General features: G+C 39.4%; 1 protein-coding gene across 4 annotated transcripts in view; it reads right to left on the bottom strand.

Annotated features, from left to right (window-relative positions):
- PCGF5 (polycomb group ring finger 5) overlaps positions 1–22,015 on the bottom strand; it is a 63,809-nt gene that overhangs the window by 21,504 nt on the left and 20,290 nt on the right. For all 4 annotated transcript variants that reach the window (XR_012646307.1, XM_075000365.1, XM_075000367.1 and 1 more), the window contains exons 4-7: positions 14,562–14,617; positions 14,388–14,447; positions 7,227–7,375; positions 622–720 (exon numbers count right to left, since the gene is read on the bottom strand). Coding sequence is in view for 3 of the 4 variants with exons in the window: in XM_075000365.1 (XP_074856466.1) it covers positions 622–720; positions 7,227–7,375; positions 14,388–14,447; positions 14,562–14,617 (364 nt within the window). In the remaining variant the exon portion in view is untranslated. The remainder of the gene's footprint in view (positions 1–621; positions 721–7,226; positions 7,376–14,387; positions 14,448–14,561; positions 14,618–22,015) is intronic.

Genomic DNA, 22,015 nt, shown 5'->3' with positions numbered 1-22,015 from the left:
GTGGGGGAAGTTAAGTATCTTGCCTGAGATAACTGCAAACATCAAAGGAATTCACTAGTATCTCAGGGAAGATTCTTAACTTCCCTCACCCCCTCCGTCACTTCCATATATTGGATTTGCCAGTTTTTAATCACAATTTTCTTTTTTTTTTTTGGACCTCTGTGCTACATAGCTGTGTCTGGACTGGAAATGCTATAGATCTGATGAAGTGGGTCTGACCCACAAAAGCTTATCACCTCTTAAACTATTTTGTTAGTCTTTAAAGTGCTACATGACTGCTGTTTTGTTTGTGCAAATCTTATGCACAGAGGCAGATTTTTGCAGGGTTTCGATCCCTTCTGGGGGTTGACTTCCTGGGTGCTGTGTTCTAGAACTGCATCCACCCAGAGCTGTGGGTAAAGTGTCTGCATTGCTCTGGGTGGTGGAGGGTTGTGGTAACCCGAACTCTGTGCCTTGGCTAGGGGAGACCAGAGGATATGGCTCAGCAGGAGAGGGTGGTGGGGATCCCCAAAGAGCAAGAAGTGTGCGTGTCAGTGGAAGAGCAGCATACTGGGGAACACCTCAAGGGGTGTTCTGTGACCAGACCCCATCATGTGTATGTGTGGGGGGAGGGGGACTTACCTCATATGAACTTGGAAGCTTTAATTTTAGACTGAGAAACTTCTTGATGGTTCCCACAGTCACTCGTGTAGAGCAGCGTATGAATTTCTTCATTAACCCCTAAAGAAACAAACCAGAAAAAACATGTTAGATATGTTAAAATTAAGCACCCCAACTCAAATGGCATGCAAGCAACATTTGATACAAAAATATGTATTACAGTTGGGCATGTTTACAAATTATGAAATATTAAAGGGTTACAAATCAATATCAGACAAAACATTACAAGACTGAACTTCTGATTTAAGAGACATTATACAGGAACACAGGCATCAGAAGGCTCTGTATAACAGGATGTTACCATTGTACGTCATGAGCAACATCACACCTATTGCTTCCAGTAAGTCCAGTGACTGGGATGAAATCTCTGATTGAACATATTTAATAGAAAAACACAACCTATGAAATGTTAATATTAAAAATTGGACAGATGATGTTTTCTGTACATGAATGCACTTTTAGAGAGTCCTGAATAAATGGCAACCAAATACCTAAGATTTAGTTATCTATTTTGCTGGGTACGTAACTGTTGTATTAACTTTTCCTTACTAACAGTCTGCCATAATTTTTGAACCACTCCTCTACAGTCGAGCTAATTTGCCTTTTTCCCCATGAGAGGTCAGTAGCCAAGCAGCTACCAGCAGATGAAAAAAATAAATTCTTCACTTCTTTACATGGGACCAGTTCTGGAAGGACACCCCAGGAAAATTACCAAAAGATTATTTGGTAATAAATATCCAACAACTGTGATATTTGGACTACATACAAATGCTTTCTAATGACTGCATATATTTGTCATGTATGCACAAAAATCTCCTTTTTTTGCAACCACAATTTCTCCAACATTCATCCTTATTTCATCTATATATTTTTAACTTGACATGTGAGGAACCACTGAAATAGTAATGTGATACAGACTGAGTTTGCTGGTGTACACTTGCAGATGGAACCCTGTAATGCACTTTTTCTGTCAGGTCCTTTTCCCAGCATAGCAGATACAGACGTTTTATGCTAAGATATTTGTCTGCAAAGAGAGATATAAACTGTCATAATTTTTATTTCCTAGTAAGCTAGACAGCATTGCTTCTATTAAAGTCAATTTTCTACATAAAAGCATTTTTTTCCCTACAAAGTTGAGAAACATTGCCTGACTTGAAAGTACTGATATCAGGTAAAAGTGGATCAGGTGTTAAAGTTAAGTTAAAGTAAAGTAGTTTATTTAATAGCTGGTCAATCATACGTATTCTATGGCTCTCCGGGCTCTCGGGTTTGTTATTTGGATTAAAAACTTGACTATACACAATGGGTGTCACTGGTAATGGAAAATAATTATGTTATCTCCAGTTCTAGTCTAAAAAGCGAGCAAATTTCTAGAAGGCATCTTTTAATTAATCCAGGGTAGCCTGGTGACATTTACACTGCCATACATTTCTTATTCAATAAATACAGAGATGTAGCTGTGTTAGTCTGTATTGTTTTATTCAATAAAGATGTAGTGTTTGGTTGGGTTAGTGTACCTCAATCTGCTAATGTTTCACATCCCAATTTAATAGTGCCATATGCATTTGAAATAGTAGCCCATCGTGTTCACTAGGTCAGTATAAAGAATCTGCACTCAGTTTTGCGCTTACTTGTTCCACGTAAATTCTAATATTCTTTGCATTCCTGCAAGGCTTTGATTTTGAAACAAGAAAGATATTCCTGGCAACACATTTATTTTGACTGTGACGATTCTTCCTAACCAAACTGTATACTTCCTCCAATCTGTTGCATCTTTTTTCCATTTCATAAATTGGTTCTTTGACATTTAAATTATAGAGTTCTTCTAGGTTGCCTGAGATTTGGATTCCCAGGTAGCTTACAAAATATATGGCTTAATTTGTTCTTTAACGTTTTCCGGAGCAATGACTTTTCGGAAGCTGGCAAATTCATAATAAGCACTTCAGATTTAACATTTACTTTCAATCCAGACACTTTCCCAAAGTCACTGACTTCTTTAGAAATTAATTTTAGGCAAATATTTAGCTTAGCTAAAAATAATGCAATGCTAGCAACGCCCCTCTGCCACGTTCATTGGATAAACTGGAAAGTCCCTGTGCCAAAGGAAGAATGGACATAAATCAGACATCAGGAATCAGAGTACACATAAACCTGCAGAGGGGAACACTTTAATCTCAAAGGACATACAAGAATGAACTTTAAGGTAAATATCTTGTTGAAAAGAACTTGAACACCAGATTACAAAGGGAAACACCTGAATTAGAATACATTTGCAAGTTTGAAACATTTAACCAGGGTCTTGGCGGAGATCTCCATTGTGCATTACAAGGACAATTTCCCAACCTTTGATATTTGCAGGAATGGCACCTATCCCACTTAGCTTAATGTACACTTTCCAGAGGTCCTATTAATGATAGGTGCTTTCTCACTGTTTTTCTTTTCTCTTTTTTTCCTTCTTCTTTCTTCCCCCTTCCCTAATTTTATACACACACAGACACAGACACTCTGTTTGCTAGTTTTTGCTCCAGAAACTGATGAAGTGGGTCTTACCCATGAAAGCTCTTTACTTCAAAGGAAACTTAATTTTTGGGGTGCTACCAGGACTGCTTTTTTTTTCTCTAAATATAGTCTGCCATTTCTCTCTCCTTAATGAATCAAGTTTGATCTGGACCGAGAGCATGGACTTTTGCAACCAGCTACCTAGAATTTTTGCTAAAATATTTACACCAGGGTTCAAGGTCCCCTCCATAACAGAAAAAAGGCAAAAGGTACCACTCAAGGGACCCATTAATACCTTCTTAAATACTTTGTAAAATTCAGCTAGAACACCATCAGATCCTGAATTTTTATCACTGTTCATGCGTGCTTTGCCTGTAAGATTTCTTCTTTAGTTATTTCTTTATCTAAAATTGCTTCATCAGTATTATCTTTGGCAAGCCTGCTACATACTGATATTTCTGAATAGCTTCAGAGCTTGGATTATCTGACATGCTGAGGCTTTTCTAATAAGCAGCAAGAATAGCACATATGTATAAGGGTGTGTAATTTTCTTTTGCTGATTGTTTTACTTAGTGGAATAACATGTTACTGTTGAATCCCTGTATGCTTCTGAGCCAAAAGACTCACTTTTATTTTTTCCCAAAACATCTGCTTTGGATACTTACAGGCTTCTTCAGTGACATCTGTCATGAACATATTCAATTTCCTCTCACATTAACTAATTGATGCTATTTTTTCCTTTGGAACCTGTTTTTATGACTGCCCGGGAACCTTTTTATCTCCCATTCTACCTCTGTTTCTTCTTGAGCCCTTCCTTCCTTCCATAGGTTCTGCTTATTCAAATGACCCCTAAATATAGCTTTACATGCCTCCAAGGGAAGATCTCTTTTTATATTGCTCATATTATTAATCTGAAAGTATTTAACAATGTCCTCTTACTTCTGGAACTCAATATTTGTCTTCAAGAAGAAAGCAGCCTATTTTCCAAAAAAGTGACTTTTTAACACCTACCCCACCTATCAAATACTTTTAGTGCAACATGATCTGACTGGGTAATGGTGCCAACTTGTGCAGACCCTGTCTGCTTCATTAAGGATTTAGACAGGAAAGAATAAATCTAGTCTACTGTGGATATGCATAAAATGTATAATCTTTTTACCCACGGATGAAGTTCTCTCCAATAATCCAAGATTGAGTTATTATCACAGAGAAATCAGAGAAATTGTACTTGTTTCCCTACCCCACTTAACTTTTTTGTCAGATGTCTCCCCTGACAGAATCAGTGTGGAACTGACATCTCCTCCAGGTATAATTTCTTACCTCTGAAGTGCTACAATATTTTAAAAGAAATCCTATTTTTCATGCTTTTAACTGGGAGACGCTGAGCCCACTTTTCTAAATGACCTAATAATTGTGCCCTTTAACAAGCAACATTTGTGCATACCTCTTCTTCTCTTTGGTTGAAGAAAAAATATCTGCTGAAACCAGTTATCTTCCATGCCTGTAATTCGCCCCCTTTGAAGCAGAATAATCTAGAAGTGGGTTTTTTAAAATTTGACCAGACCTTTTTCCATTTTAATTACACTATTCAGCTCACTGACATTCTGAGATGTTATTAAAAAGGGAGAGCAATTGAGAATAACTATTTTACTTACTGAAAACCTTGAAATTATTGTTCCTTTTAGCTGTTGGATGGCATGACCCTTCATGTTTCCAATCTCTCATTTTTGTGTTGCATTTGTGATAGTTTGCTTGAAAATGGCTTGATTTGTTTGTAAATTTCCTTGGTTATTACCTGGAACACTTCCCCTCTGCCTCCAAACTTCTGCCTTTCCCCGAGTTTCAATCCAAATCCAAGCTATCACTCTAGCACATAATCAGTCCACAAATGAGTGTTTTGCTAAATCTGAATACTCTGAACTTTTCAGATCTGAAGAAGTGGGTCTGTTCCACAAAAGCCTAAATTAATTTGTTAAATAAATTATTTTGTTAGTATTTAAAGTGCTACAGGACTGCATTTTTGTATATTCAGAAGTAGGTCCCTGCATCTACTATTATGCACAACAAGTGGGGGAAAAACTCCCTGCATCCTCTCTCCACTACTTCCAGATAGCTCAGAATTAACAATTCTGAAATTAAAATTGTTACATATAGTCGGATTTCTCCTTCGGGGTTTTCATAGAGTTCTTTAATTCTCTTGTGGTTCCTTCTCATTGTGCTCCATCAATGCTGTATGTTAAATAAAACCCCGAGATACACACATTCAAGTTACACGAAGCCTGTAGCCTGACTCCCAGCTTCCCCGTGGCTGGGAAACTGACCAGATCTTCTGCGCTGGTCAGTTTCCCTGCTCCTGTGAGTCTGGATCCCAGCTCTGCACTCCTTACAGGAGACAGGACACTGACCAGCGCTACTGCACTGGTCAGTTTTCTGGCTCCCCCGAGTAATGTGAAATTTGACTTATACGGGATTGCTCAGGAACACAACCTCCACGTAAGTCGAGGGTCTACTGTATGCTTTTGCAGCTCTGCCTCTCTCTCTCTTGCTTTGCAGCCATGTCTCTAGTTCAGTTATTTCATCTTCCAAATCAGCGACTTCTTTATTGCCAGATCATTTCTTGTGGCTTTAACCTCAGTAAGCAACTTCAAAGTGTCCACTTTGGTAGCCATGAGATTTTCTTCAGCCCTGATATTTCTACTTGATTTGGTCACCATGAACTTCTTTGGAATCTGAGAAATCTCGCCACACTGCAAACTGGAAACACTCTTGTTAACGAAACCCCATGCTCTGTTTTATGGTAGGAGTTAGTAGGTTCAGCAAGCTGATGGAGACAGTTTACTTTGTTAACCCCTTAGATTACAGGCTTCAGGAAGCTATTTTTGTCCAACACCCTGCTGATCCTCTACCACATTGCTTTTAGCTTTCTATTACAGCATTAAACAAAACCGACAAAGCAAATTCTTCAGACGTATCACTATTATGTAAGCTTTTGAAAAAAAAAAAAAACATAAATGAAGAAAATATAAAAGGGACATTAGCTAACAGGAAAGAGACACAGACGGAACACTTCCTGAAACATCCTTGATTCATAAGAGCAAAAGACTAAAATCGTTCACAAATAATTCAGTGAAAACTCCAAGGCCCCAAAGATGAAAGGTGATCTCTTACTGCAGACCAGAGCACCTCTGCAGATAATACTTTTCACTGAATCTGCAAAATATGGAGACCTGTCTCGGGAGAAAGAACCATTTTGTGCCACACATGACATATTAAGCTGAGGGAGGGACATGGAGAGACAATTCTGGTGATCCTGGGTCAGAACAAAGACTTTTCTACTGCATAAGAGCTTCAAATATTGAGCATGATTGTTTAAAACACACAGTTACACAGTAAAGCATTCTGTAGTACTTAGCTAGGTGAGTATTAACCCTTTTATGACTTTCTACAACAGTCTGATAATTTAACAGTGAATTCAGCAAAGATTCCTAAATAGCTTACTCCCCTTAGGAAGGGCTTAGACATGAGACAAAGCAAATGTCCCTGAGTACTGGAAGATTGGTAAACATCCCCCATCACGTCCATTTTTCAAATGGAGAAAGTAACTTGCTCAAGGTCACAGAACAAGTTAGTGTCAAAGCCAGGTTTAGTGCTCAGGAGATTTGGTTCTCAGTTCTCAAGCAATCCTTGGGTTAAAAACAACACACACTTTTTTTGGAGCCTGTTTCTGTAAGAGGACAAACCACAACAGGTGGTGATGTGATACATTGTAATATTATGGTGTAATATTATAATGTTATGGTCTAGTTGGTATTCCAATTCTCCTGTTTTACCACAACATGTGATAGTTCTATAGCTTCCTGAAATACTTAATCACAAATGAGTAATTTTATACAGTTAACTGTGAGTATTGTCAGGTTCTTTAGAAAGCTCCAACCAACAGAAGATTTTGTTATGGCAACAATGGAGATGGCTACAGGTCATGAACAATGCCAGATTCTCTCCCACCAATGTTTATCTTAAAATTGGCAGGAAATACTAAGCAGCATAGATTCCTTCCAACAACTCACTTTTACTATGTTATCCCCTGACTGTCCATTGTTGCGTAAACAATCAAGGCAAATAGCAATCTGAGGGTCACTCCTATGATAATCTTTATCATCTTGATTTTCATCGCCTTCTTCATCTACTTTGGCCTTGTCAGCTTTTGGACTTTCATCTGTAAAAACAAAAAATATCATATTCAGATCCCATACAACTGAAAGGAATGGTTTGCAATGCTGGAAAATGAATTAGTACATTCATGCAAACAGAGGCATAGATATTAAATCAAAATATATTTAAAACTAAATTCTCCCAAATGCATTAAAATGCTTTGATTTATTATTTCAAATGTGGTATTTTTCAAAATATTTTCTTTAAAAATGCTATTGGACTGAATTTCATTCTATGCTTTCTTTAAAAACTGCTTCATTTACAATCCCTGAAGATAACTACTGTAATTTTATATGTAGACAAAGGACGTTTACTTTACGGAAAGTGGTTAGGGAGGTGGCCAATGGTGATTGTGGAAACATATTTTTGTGTTTAATTCCTGTAATTAAAAAGGTCATATCTGAATAAATCAACCCCATTCAACTGTACAAAACTAACATGCATTAGCTATCTTGCACGAAAATCCTAGAGGTGACACAGTTCATTTTTGCCAGGAAGTAGTCTAGGCACAAATCAACCACGGGTGCAGACACAATATTAACTTAAAATTTACACACGCGCCGTCACCACTAGGTGTTTATACCAAATGTGTTAAATATCCTCCTGTAAAAATCCTCACTTTTTTGCAGTGAAGACAGAGCACGTTTAACTACACATTCTTATCACTGTTCCTTTTTATCACCCTTCACCCATTCCTTCCAATTATTTGTTATGCTCACTTGTTACGCTCACTTGTTACATCCTAATTTACAGAGTAAACGCTTCAGGGCAGGGATGATATCCTACCATGGATGTTACAGTATGTAGCACAACAGAGCCCAGCATCAGTGGAATCTTCCTAAAGCAGGGTGGACCTAAACTGTAATCCTGTCCCTATCCCCGCAGGCCTTGCCTCTGCATTGCCACTTCTTCACAAACACTGCCCCTTGCTTTGAAGCTCTGTCTCTCTAACCATTCTGCACCCCTTCCTCATCTGTCACTCACCCTCAGGGCTAGTAAAAAGGACAGGCCTTCCAATTTTAAAAGTGATGGGGTGATGGCCCCTGCCCCACCCCGCCATACTAGTACCCATAATGGAGCCCCAATCTTAACAGGGAACTCTAGGTACTTCTGTAATACAAATAACAACTAATCATGCAGCAAATTAAAATGGCATGTTTCTAACAGAATTAGCTTTTAACCAATTTGAAAGACAATATACAGAGTGGGCATCATATACACCTAATAGTGGCAACCTTGATGTCCATCTATTTTATTTTTGAGGATACTAGCACAGGGTGTTCACTGAAGGCACAAAACACTAATTCAAGGTATCAAAATTCATAAAGTGCTGAGACAAATTACAGAGACATGAGTAGCTGATAAAAACTGAGAAATGAGAGTGAAACTAGGACAACAGAATGGTTTAAATAATCTGAAGCTCTATCAACTCTGATTCACAGGCATGCCAAAATGGTTTATGAGATTAAACAAGTAACTTGAATGGATTAATTTTTTGCTTAGTCTGATATTCTATTAAATCGAGTTCAATTTAATGTCTTTGTACCTCAGAATACTCATACATGAATGAAAACAGTTAAAGTGTGAAACCAGGATCAAGTTTATGGAAACCAAGGTTTACCTGGCATTACCTGTGTCCTTCAGGGCAGGGGCTGCCATTATGGAGGGTGCAGCACTCAATGAAGGGGGTGGGAATGGCCGACAGCTCCTCCTAAGGCCAGCCTGGGGTGGGAGGGCCATGCTGCTGCTTTTGCTCCCCAGGGCAAGCACAGAGCAGCGACGTTATCTGGCTGGCAAGCTGCTTCACAGTTGTCCATGGCTGTTGGGGACACGCTTGCGGTCCCGCTGGGATCAGCTGAAGTATAGCTGTCCCTGCTACCTGAACCCTTCCCTTCCATTTATTTAGAAACAATCACATCCCATTGTCCTGGCACAATCAAACTCTGACCTTACTTTAAACTTTTGATAAGAAAAGTTGTATAACAACATTTAGTGGTCCTAGCTCATACTATTCTGAAGGAGTCCTTGAACAAATGGAGTCACAGGATGGATGGATATATAGACACACAAACTATTAAATATATCACAGACTCTCTCTCATGCCTAAAATAATTAACTAAAGTAATACAACTACACATTTTCAGACATAGTAGCTTTTTCACTTTGTATTCCCCTACATCCTAAATTCTATCTTAAGGATCTTTTATTACTCTTTCTTTCCAAAAATTTGGAGTATCTTAGATCAGAAACAAGATGACTTGATATCTGAAAGATATCACTAACCTCAGGCACATTTTCGAGTTCAACAAATCCAATTTTCATTTGTTCCTGATGCTCCTTTTACAATTCATAAATAGGACATATGGCATCAACCTACCAAGGAAAGTTCTGTGAAATTCCAGGAATTAAGCCTCTTTCTTTAAACAGATAAAAGTACATATAACAAGTATCTGTCTGTGGAGAATCCTGGGCTTCACAGCTTGCACAGAAATTAAAAAAAAAACAACCTTTGCACGACTTTAATTTTCCTTAGTTATCAATGTTAAATAATACAGGAAGCTTTAATTACGGAACTAGATTTCCTGTCAAGACTTTTCCAGCACAAGGCTAGGGAATTAACTAAATTCCAGTCAGACAAACAATCCAGAAACATATGCAAGAGAAGTATCTTTCAGGCCATGTGAGGAATTCAAACTTCTCTTCCAGACCTTAACAGTGCTAAGCTATGTCCCAGAAAAAGTTCTTGCAGCTATTTCAACTATGATCTTTGACTAGCAACTGTCCAGGCATCTGGTACAAGCCACCTACTAAAGCATGAATTGATGCATTTGAAGAAACCTCTTTTTTACTGAATCGCTACCCAAGACATTTCTTCAAGTCAAAAGACAAACCACATGTGGCATAAAAATCCTTCACAAGATCCTTACAGTAGGAAGCTGCTGCCTGTATCACGACACTTCCACAATTATTTAGAAAGAAATCCATACACTGAATTTCTTTTTAGAGAAGATTTCTAATCACTTTGGCTGTGTCAACACGAGCACAAATCTCTGAAACAGCCATATTTAGGAGATTACTAATGAGGCGCTGAATTGAATATTCAGCGCCTCATTAGCATTAGGACGCTTCCGGCTGCGGTGCTTTGAAAGCGCGCGGCTTGGCACGGCTACACAGGGGTCCTTTTCAAAAGGACCCCGCACCTCTCGAAATCCCCTTATTCCAAGGGATTTCAAAAGGTGCCAGGTCCTTTTGAAAAGGACCCCCGTGTAGCCACACCGAGCCATGCGCTTTCGAAGCGCCGTGGCCAGAAGCGTCCTAATGCTAATGAGACGCTGAATATTCAATTCAGCGCCTCATTAGTAATCTTCGAAATATGGCGATTTCGAAGATTTGTGCCTGTGTAGACACAGCCTTTCTGAGAGTGTAACTCATTCCAAATATTTCTGACATGTACACGTCTATCCAACTCTTTTCTGCACCTAGAAGCGTCTTGCAGATCTAAACTTCTCCAGTCCAACGCGACCCTTCCAGTAAGAGAAAGACCTATCCATGACTCTATGGAAGCCATTTTCAGTAGACTGAAAATTGCTTCTGTGGTGAACAGCCTTAACACTGATATTAATAAATTATAATGTATTCTTACAACATTAAGCCATAACAAATTTGTTTGCGCCTCTACTGACTACTGGCATGTAGTTACAAGCAGGTTATAACCAGGATACTTGGTGAGTATGACAAACATGTTGTGTTCTTCATTTTTGCTGTTTAGAGGGACCATCTGTCCTGTTTTTAAATGGACAGTCTCATATTTAAGCCCTCCTGCATGTTCTAGACTTCTCAAAAATGGGCAAGTTGTCCCATATTTTCTGCCCACTCCCAGCCCCCACCAGCTCTGGCAGGTCCTGCTGCTGGCAAGATCATGTCTCGCTTGCTGCCCGTCCACCAGTAGTGAGTGGGGGTAGGGTCCAGTGGTCCATGATGAGGATTGTATGCAAAGCTGGTGGCAGGGAAAAGCTACAGGTGTATTTACTTATAATTTAATTAAACTAGAAAGATCATAACATTCTTAAGTCATCATCTTTCACTCAAAGTCTGCTACCCTCTTCAAGCACTCCTGCATTCATCCTGTCCATCTCTATAAGCAAGCTGCTACAGACGCCTAAGAAGAAAAAGGTAACAACTGTTACCATCATGGAGAACAGGGCATCTAAACCTCAAAGGATATGCAATTGAATTGGTTGCATACAACGATATTGTGTCTAAATTTATGCCAACTAAGGTCTTTCATGAAAACCTTTATGTTCTGACCTTGATGATGGTTAGGAGATTTGTATACCTGTTATGGTTATGAATGTTGTATGTACATCATATATGTTAGAGTGCAGCTATCTGAAAGTCCATCCCTCTGTGTGTCTGTGAATCCATTTGTTCAAGAACTCCTCCTGAGCCATCAGAACTCAGACTACCAATTCTGGTATGCAACTTCCTCTTATCCTAACTTAAAGCAAGGTCAGGGTTTGGTTGTGCCAGGAAAATGAGGAATGCCTGAAATCTGTTGGTTTTTCAGAACATGGAAAGGGAGGGGCACAGAGAGGAAGGATGACATACTTCAGACTCACCACTGGGCGCAGCAAGTGCAGAGACCAAGTGCAGGGAACACCAATACTGCGGAATGATCTGTGGGGGCCTCTACAGCAGAAAACAGCAGCCACCTGGGGATGGAGCTCTCCATGCTGCTGGCCACTGGACAGTTTAATTGCCCTCTACCATAGCTCTCACCCACAGCACTGGACAGAGCCCCCACTTCCCACACCCAACACCCTGACCTGACTTCTGCAGCCCTCACCAGGACCCAAGCAGCACTGGGTACATTTGCTAGCTCTTATATAAATATATATGCAGGAAATTGTTGTTATAACTGTGATGCAACTACAGCATCACCTCAGAACAGGGGATGAAGTAATCAGGCAGGGAAGAGCACCTTCCTGGCTAGCTGTTCACATGATAAAATTTCAAAATACCCATCCAGCGTCCAGCCAGGAAGATATATGAAAAGGCATTTACACTAAAAAGTAAACTAAGGAAGTTTCTACAGCTCTCAGTAACCATGAAATAATATAGCCTGAAGAAAGAACAACACACCCTTGTTAAAGAGAAAGATTTGAAGTGAAGGCTGCCCAAAAACTAAGGGCCAGTTTTCAGGGAAATTGTTCAGAGGCAATAGGCAACTTGTATTAGAAAAGGGAATCTAACTAATCTAACTAATACAGAAGTGTAAAGACAGACTGCAACTTTATGTTCTGTGTAACCTGTGTTTGCTCTTCCTCCTTGTTTCACCTTTGAATCTAAGATTTTTCTATTCAACAAACTTTTATTTATTATCATAAGCAAGAGTGTTGTACAAACTGCGTAGCGCATGTGTACCAGAGTGAACGCAGTTTCATTCCTTCAGGGCTGACGAACAGGAGGAGAAGACTCCTGAGACTCTGGCAGCTAAGAACTTGGAAAGACAGATTTGGGGGAGAGACAACACTAGAAGAGCTACTGGGATCACTCCTGCAAGGAGTTAGTAAGCAGGGTTTAAATCTTTATGCAGTAGGCTGGCTACTCACGTCATAGGTCTGAGCTCTTATTGAACAGCAGTAAGGTACCCAAAGTTACAAGCCAGGTGGTAACAGGACCCCTTACTGAACCAGGTGATCCCCAAAATGTTACGACCACCATAGAGCAGTGGTAAAGCTAAGCAACATTTCAGCCTAGATTATAACTGTGACTTCATCATGGTGAGATGGAAGTAGCCAGCCCCTTTATATTCCACACTTCTTTGATTTACAAAGAAAAGAAGTCCACCAACTGAACTATATTTGATTAACAAATGACCTATTTGAAGAAGATCTAGAAGCATGAACTGCATAAAACTATTTTAGTCATACAATCCTTCTATGACTGTATATTTACAATGACTGATAATTTACAATATTATCTCCATGACACTGCTATACTCCTTTATACTGTGAATTTAATGTATCATTATGATGAGTCAATAACAGTTCTGTTTATCTTTAATAAAATTAATACATGAGAATATTCTCTGAAATTTATTTTATTTAATATGTACTTCTAATTATATTTGGTACTTTATAGTGGACTAGTAAAATTTTACTGAAATTGTATTGTAGGCTAACATTAAAATACTTGTATTATGAGGAAGGGAAAAGAATAAAGTTGCCCCTGTAATGATTGCTAAATGTAAAAGCACAAAACTAAGAAGGAGGGAAATGCTGTTTTTTCAATCTGCGAAGAAGATATTTAAAACAACAGAAAGTATACTAAAAATGTACCTCTTTGAAACAGATGATCCTCATACAGCATAGTAAATTTCACTTTGGATTGACAGAACCTCTTTAGATGCCTTACAAAATATAAAACGGGCTGTGGCAGCCAAACCATGAAGTCAGTTTAGAGAACACAAAACCTCCTGGATTTTCTGCACTACTTGTTAGCTCAGTAAAGGACTCTCAAAGAATATTAAGACAATTAACGCAAGAAAGCCATTCTGGAATCTATATAAAGCAGTTGTTTAGCACTTGTAGAAAAACATTTTTGTTACTCTTCAAATCTAGTTCTTGACAACCTCCCACTTAACAGCTGGTCAAATTTGGTAGCAGAAATTAATCTGTATATAAAAGACTCATGTAATTATATGTTTTACCACTGGTGCATTGTAACGAGGATCGAAGTAGAAAAGATTAAGAATTCAAATCAGAAAGTAGTACGAATCTCAAAAAATAAGGATAAAATTGTTAGATTTAAAATTGACAGTTGCTAAATACATAAACCTCAGGGTACCATACAGTTATGCAAAGGTGTAATTTTGTGTGCCTGTGGAGTTCCAGCCACTGAATTCAACCAAACTGTACACAAACACAAGTATTTGCAAGGAACTGAGGCCGATGGAGGAGCCATTACTTAAAAGATACATCTTTCATTTTATAGCTAGAACAACAAAAAATTACCTTGTCCATTTTCTTGAGGTTTGTTTTTCTTCCAAAATTCAATCTCTCGCTGAAGCTCCTCTAGTCAATATAAAACAAAAATAAAGTGATGTTTCAGATCAACAATACAGAAATATCAGTAGAGATGCTGCTTCCAACAGCATAAAAGAGGTAGCAAAACTAAATCAAACTTACGTTCTCGAAGTCCAGGCACCAGCTTAAATATAATTTCCTCTAATGTGTTATCCAGCCTTTCAAAGAAAAAAAATAACAAAAATAATTTCTTTCAAAGTGATATCTATGCAACATTTGAGACACACTGCAGAACTCATTAAAAGCAAATTTTAAAAAGCCTCCTAAACAAACAGTTAAGTAATATTATAACAAAATACTCCTTTTAAGTAATGTCGTTCACTACTCAATAGAACTCAAAATGAAAAAGAAAGAAAAAAAAATGAGAAAAATATCTTTACACTTGTCTTGCCCATCCTCTGACTGAATTTGAAACAAATCACTGCACAACTTCAAGTATCATTATTTTAAAAAAAGTACAGAGATGGGGGTTGGTGGAGGAAGAGGATATAAAAACATTCTTATAAAACATTCTTAGTATTTTTTAATTTGTCACATGCAAATGATTGTGTATTACTGTTAAGGGACTCACTTTATATTTGAAAAAGGTTATTAGAATAATGGTAAAATGTTACAATCCTCACAATTTTAAGATGGTGGCCACTATAGCCAACTTTAAATAATAAATTCACTGACAGTAAAATTTCTCTAGTACATTTCTGATTAAGACGTTTTTCATGTCTAAAGAACATTGCTATAAATTATTACAATTATAAGTACTTTTAAGATGTCTATCACAACACCCTCAAGATACCAAGAAACAAAGGAATGAAAAACCAGACATTGAAAATAATTTAAAGCAAGTTGCAACCCATCAGAAAAATAATTACAGGGTTAGGATACACTGCGCTAGCACATGCAAAAACACATTGGTTATGTCTACACTTGGTAACCAGGTGATGGAAGACTACTAATGAAGTGCTGCGCTGAATATGCAGTAGTTCATTAGGCAAGTTCTCCCCTGCGACAACTTTGAAGTGTCAAACTGTGAAGGCCCGCAGCTACATGGCATGCTGGTACTTCGAAGTTGCCGCAGGGGAGAATTTGTCTAATAAAGTGCTGCATATTCAGCACAGAATTTTATTAGTAATCTCCCATCACCCTGATTACCATGCCTCCTTCGAAGAAGGGGGCAAGTGTAGACATAGGCATTATGTTCTATGAAGGTGATAGTTTGCATCATAAATTTACAAAAGGAAGGCTACTTACGCATAAAGGTAGCACATATACTTTTATTTTGATGTGCATAAACAGAGTTCACAACTACCTTGTACTGAAGGTGTTTACTTCTACTATCACTTCCCTGAATCTGGTTAGGAACTCAGTTTCCATTATACTGTTTTTATACATTAACCAAAATACAATTTTCTACAGTAATGACATACAAATAACATTCAGATTACATATGATTGTATGGGTTTTAGGTTTGAACAATACCAACTATTAGTAAAATAACAGCTTCATTTCAAATACAACTGCATCACAGAATGGTAAGCCATAGGATCAATTTTAGTGCTGATAAAAAGGGAAGTACAGATTGGAGTAAGTAGTATAATAGCATAATTTACACGGATATTGCATTTAGTGGACATATGAAATGAATGTACTTTACACACCAAAGGACAGAAAGACAAGTATGAGAGCAAAAAGAAAAAAGTCAAAAATAAAGCAAAGATGATTCCATTTCCCTTTATCATTAAGCAGTTAGCAAAGAGCTGTAAAAAAAGAGGTGGTGGGGGAGGTGAGGTTTGCTTTTAGACCTACTTGTTAGGTGGTTTGTTTGTCTGTTTGTTTCCCCTGCTCACCCTGCTTTTTTGCATCTTCAGTTTGGACATTCATTAAAAATCTTAATTCCTGTTCCAGCTGTTTTGCTGGGATCTCAGCCTTGGGCTCCACCTGCTACAAATCCCACAAATGACACAAAGCTAGAATAGCTGGCTTCAAGCTACTTCTTTTTCACTTCTTCACACAGAGGGTATTATGGAGGTGGGACATACTAGGAGTGAGTCTGAGCACACAGGGCTCTGCCAAAATGCTGATTGGTTGAAGCCAATATAAGTTAGAGGCTGCTCTAAATTATGTTGGGAATCCTTTTGGCCATCAGCCAGCAGATGAGTCTTCTGATGCTCAGAAACCTTCACCTAATTTCAAACCTAAACTTGAAGATGACCAATTTTATATCCATTTGTTTTTCTGCCAACCCTGGACATTAACTTAAAAATCTCTTCCCTGCCCTGCTCTGCTCTTTATACCGCTGATGTATTTATAGAGAGCAATCATCTCTCCCCAGGTGCATCCTTGGAATATCATGGAAGGACAGAGTGACAAACACCGCCGTCCTCGAGCAAGCTGGAATCCCAACCGTGCACACCCTCCTCAGGCAGAGATGGCTCCGCTGGCTTGGCCACGTCCACAGGATGAATGATGGAAGGATTCCAAAAGACATTCTGTATGGTGAGCTAGCCTCTGGCAAAAGACCTCCCGGACGCCCCCAGTTATGCTACAAAGATGTCTGCAAGAGAGACCTCAGAGAGGTAGATGTCGAGCTGGACAACTAGGAAGAACTAGCAGACGACCGCGGCAGATGGAGGCAGGGGTTACACAAGGGCCTTCAGAAGGGCGAGATGAGGATCAGACAGCTAGCAGAGGAGAAGCGAGCGCACAGAAAGCACACTAAGGACTTGCCAGACACCCACCACATCTGCAAGAGGTGCAGCAAGGACTGTCACTCTCGTGTGGGTCTTCATAGTCACAGTAGACGCTGTAAATGAAGTCCTCAATTGAAACTATAAAGGGCGCGATCCATAGTCTATGCAGACTGAAGGATGCCTACTCATCTCTCCCCACAGCCTTTGGTTAAGTTAAAGTAACCAAGCCTCTTAAAAGTCTCCTCTTGTAAGGTAGACTCTCCATCAGTGCTCCCTCTAAGCTGAGCACTTGGCTGGCAGCCCAGGAGAAATTCAAGTGCTGCCCAACTGACTGGCAGAACACTCACAACTGCCCATGTAACCCACACACCTTTTGGGCATGGTTCACTGTCCCATGCAGTGGCACCTACACCACTTACAGAGAGAAAGAATGAGTGTCCTCTACAGCCTTGGTTGTGAGTCAGCTACTTTTAGCTCAAACTATAGAGCAGGAGGCAGGAACCTTTCAGAGGCAGAGCGCTGAATGTTGACCTTTTGACCTTTAAGTATGGTCCCAGCGCTGGTAATACTTTGTAAAGTCACTAACAATCCTACTTGAAAACAGCTTCATTAATAAATAAACTAAGATGCAGAGCTTCACTATTTAGATGGTGGTTGATGGCTTTGGCTGGTCTTTTGTTAATTCATATGTGGCATGGCTTTGAGCAAACTCCCGGCTGCCTCACGTGCTGATGAATATCGGCTCATGTGCCACTCTTGGCACCCATGCTGAGAGTTTCTGACCCCTGCTACAGAGGCTCATGCACTAAGCTCCAGAGGTCCCAGGTTCAAGTCTGCCTGACGGCAGCTACGCCCAAAACAAGCAGCATGTGTTGCTATAGGTGGTGCACACCTACATGTGCCTCAATGCACATAAACAAAATTTATTCTGCAGAAGGATGGAAAAAATTAGAGGGAACATTGCTCCATTCCTCCGATTATCCTTGTGGTCCTTTTCCGTACCTGCTCCAGCGTGAACTCGTCTTTCATAAACATGGAGGACCAGAATTGCATGTAGTATTCCAGACTAGGTCTCCATACTGTGTTGGACAATAGTAATAACTAAAAACACTTCCCTATCTCAGCCGGAAATACCTCATTCCTTGCTTCCTCAGACTGCATTAGCTTTTCCATGGCTGCTTTGCACTGGTGGCTCAATACATGAATCAGTACATGCAGGGCTGTTTCCTTCTTTGTTGCTTCCAAAGAATATGTCCTCAGCTTACCACAAACACCTTACTGTTAGTCCCTAAGTGCATGCCTTTCCTTTTTACACTATTAAACATAATTCCGTTTCTATTACTCCAGTTTTCATCATCATCCACATCCTCTTGTACATTTCAGTCCTCCAATGTATTGCCTACAGCTCCCATCTTTGTCATCTGAAAATTTTATCTGCACACTCCTGCTTTCTGTGCCAAAATCATTAATGAAAAAAATTAAAGATGACTGGTCCCAAGACTGATCCTTTAAGAACTCTATTAGTGACCTCGCTTGAGCTTGAGAGAGTACTCCTTTCAGTATAACACACCGTAGTCTCCCTTTTACCCAATTCCTTGACCACCTTTCAATTTTTATATCAACCCCATCTTCTCCACCTAAACCACATGGAACTGTTATGAAATCCAAGTAGATTAGAGCTACTACGTTTCCTTTGTTTAAGAAATCAGCTTGGCAAAGGAAAAGATCAGGTTGGTTTGGCACCATCTACCTTTTCAAACCATGCTACTCCAATTGTTTACTTCTACGTTCTTTCCTATTTTCTCTTTCAAAATTTGTTCCAAGACCTTGCATATAATCAAAAATCAAACTAATAATCCTATAGTATCCTAAATCACATTTCTTCTGTCTTAAAACTAGGTAGTATATTAGTCACACTCTTGTCATAGGGTACAATCCCTAAATTTAAAGGGTCACTAAAAACCCTTGCTACTGGGCATGCAATTTCATATTCCTGTTCCTTTAATACTGAAGGATGGAGATTATCTGGGCTCCCCAATTTGGTCCAGTTAAACTGTGAGTTTGACTCCCACCTTGGATGTGGTCATTCCTACTTCCATATCCTCATTTCCATTAGCCACCCTGCCACTAACCCATAAGCTCTTCATTATCCTTATTAAAAACTGAGGCACATTATTGGTTTTGGTGTTGGGCCATGCCTAAAAACCATCTTTAACCTCCACCTCTCTTTTCAGTGTTTAGCAGTCCGTCTACTTCTTCTTCTATTTATATGGCTAAAAAACCTTTTAATATTGGTTTTAATGTCCTTTACAAGATCCATATCTGTTTGGGTTTTGGCAGTTCTCTTTTTCCCCTACACTTTCTACCTTCAAGAGGCAGATATCCTTGTTGATTCATATACTTTCTATTCCTTCCATTCTCTGCTTTCTCTTTGTAACCTGTTTAAGATGCTTCATCATCCAGTTTGGTGTGCAACCCTTCCCCCCAATTTTTTTCTCTTTGTTTGGGATGCAGATTTCAGACAGTTCCTGCATCTTTAAGTTAAATCATGGATTGCACCTCCCTGATCCTGCATGGCTGGGACCTGAACTGGTCCCAAACAAGAGAATTCGCTGGACTAGAGGAGGTTCCTGCTACTGGCCCCCAAATTTCTGCCACCCATCCCCCCACTTCCTCCTGTCCCTCACTGGACTGCTTGCCCATCTGGTGCTGGGTGGACACCCCGGCCTAGGCTGCTGGGGGATGCTGGCTCTGGCTCCAACCCTGCTTCGCTGCCCCCAGCCCAGGCTCTGGCCTTGTACTGCTGCCAAAAAAACCTGCCTCTGGCAAGCCAGCTCTGGCATGGTGTGGCTGCCCCAGGCCCTGTGGGAATGCCAGGGAATACTGTCTTGGGCCCTGTGTGGCGGCTCCACCCCCATATAGTTGGAGGGTGCAGCAGTCCTGCCTGCACAGCTGCCTCCTGTGTAAGAGTACTAAAACAGTGCCACTGTGGCTTAATAACCCAGTAGAAGCAGCACTGAAAGACTAAAAAGGCACCGTTTAAAGAATGGAAGTTAAATCCCAGTGAAGAAGATAGAAAGGAGCATCAACTCTGTCAAATGAAGTGTAAAAATGCAACAAGTAAAGCCAAAAGAGTTTGAAGAACAGCTAGCCAAACCTCAAAAAAATACATCTGAAGCAGGAAGCCTGCTAAACAACCAGTGGGGCCACTGGATGATCAAGGTACTAAGGGAGCACTCAAAGATAAGGCCATTACGGAGAAACTAAATGAATTCTTTACCTCAGACTTTACAACTGAGCATGTCAGGGAGAGTCCCAAATCTGAGCCATTCATTTTAGGTGACACATCTGAGGAACTGTCCCAGATTGAGGTGTCATTAGGGGTGGTTTTGGAACAAACTGATAAACTTAATAGTAACAAGTTGCCGTGACCAGATGGCACTCACCCAAGTGTTCTGAAAGAACTCAAATGTGAAACCGCAGAACTATTAACTGTGGTTTGTGATTTATCCTTTAAATCAGCTTCTGTACCTACTGACTGGAAGATAGGTAATATGACTCCAATATTTAAAAAGGGCTCTAGAGATGATCCTGGCAATTACAGACCGGGTAAGACTAATGTTAGTACTAGACAAGTTAGCTAAAACTACAGTAAAGAATAAAATTGTCAGGCATGTAGACAAACATAATGTGTCGGAGAAATGTCAATATGGCTTCTATAAATGGAAATCATGCCTTATTAATCGACTAGAGTTCTTTGAGGTGCTCAGTGGGGATACAACAGACACAGTATACTTAGATTTCCAGAAAACCTTTGATAAGGTCCCTCACCAAAAGACTCAAGTAAAATATGTTGTCATGGGATAAGAGCGAAGGTCCTCTCATGGACTGAAAACTGGTTAAAAGAAAGGAAACAAAGGATAGGAATAACTGTTAAGTTTTCATAATGGAGAGAGTTAACCAGTGGTGTCCCCAAGGGTCTGTACTGTGGCCAATCCTATTCAACTTATTTGTAAATGATCTGGAAAAATGGGTAAACAGTGAGGTGGCAAAATTTGCTGATGATACTAAACTGCTCAAGATAGTTAAGAAAAAAGCAGACAGTGAAGAGCTTCAAAAAAATCTCACAAAACTAAGTGACTGGGCAACAAAATGGCAAATGAATAATGCTGATAAATGTAGAGTAATGCACATTGGAAAAAATAATCCCAAGTATACATACAAAATGATGAGGACAAATTTAGCTATAACTACTCAAGAGAGAGATGCTGGAGTCATTGTGGATAGTTTTCTGAAATCATCCACTTCATGTTCTGCAAGAGTCAAGAAGGCAAACAGAATGCTAGGAATCATTTTAAAAGGGATAGAGAATATGACAGAGAATAACCTACTGCCTCTATATAAATCCATGGTATGCCCACATCTTGAATACTGAGTACAAATGTGGTCATCTCATCTCAAAAAAAAATATATTGGCATGAGCAAAGGTTCAGAAAAGGGCAACTAAAATGACTAGGGGTTTAGAATGGATGCCATATAAAAAAAGATTTAAAAAATTGAGACTTTTCAGCTTACATTAAAGGATACCAAAGGGGGACATGATAGAGATATATAAAAGTTAATAAGGAAAAGTTATTTACTTATTCCCATAGCAAAAGAACTGGAGGTCACCAAATGAAGTTAATGGGTAGCAGGTTTAAAACTAACAAAAGGAAGTTTTTCTTCATACAGCGAATAGCAGGCCTGTGGAACTCCTTGCCAGAGGAGGTTGTGAAGACCAAGGCTTTAACAGGGTTCAAAAAAGAACTACACAGATTCATGGAGGTTGGGTCCATTAATGGATATTAGCCAGGATAGACAAGAATTGTC

The sequence above is a fragment of the Carettochelys insculpta genome, chromosome 7 (assembly GCF_033958435.1).
Source record: "Carettochelys insculpta isolate YL-2023 chromosome 7, ASM3395843v1, whole genome shotgun sequence".
NCBI classification, from domain to species: Eukaryota; Metazoa; Chordata; order Testudines; family Carettochelyidae; genus Carettochelys; species Carettochelys insculpta.
Note: the sequence above shows the minus strand (reverse complement) of the source record. Positions and strands in the feature narration are given on the sequence as shown.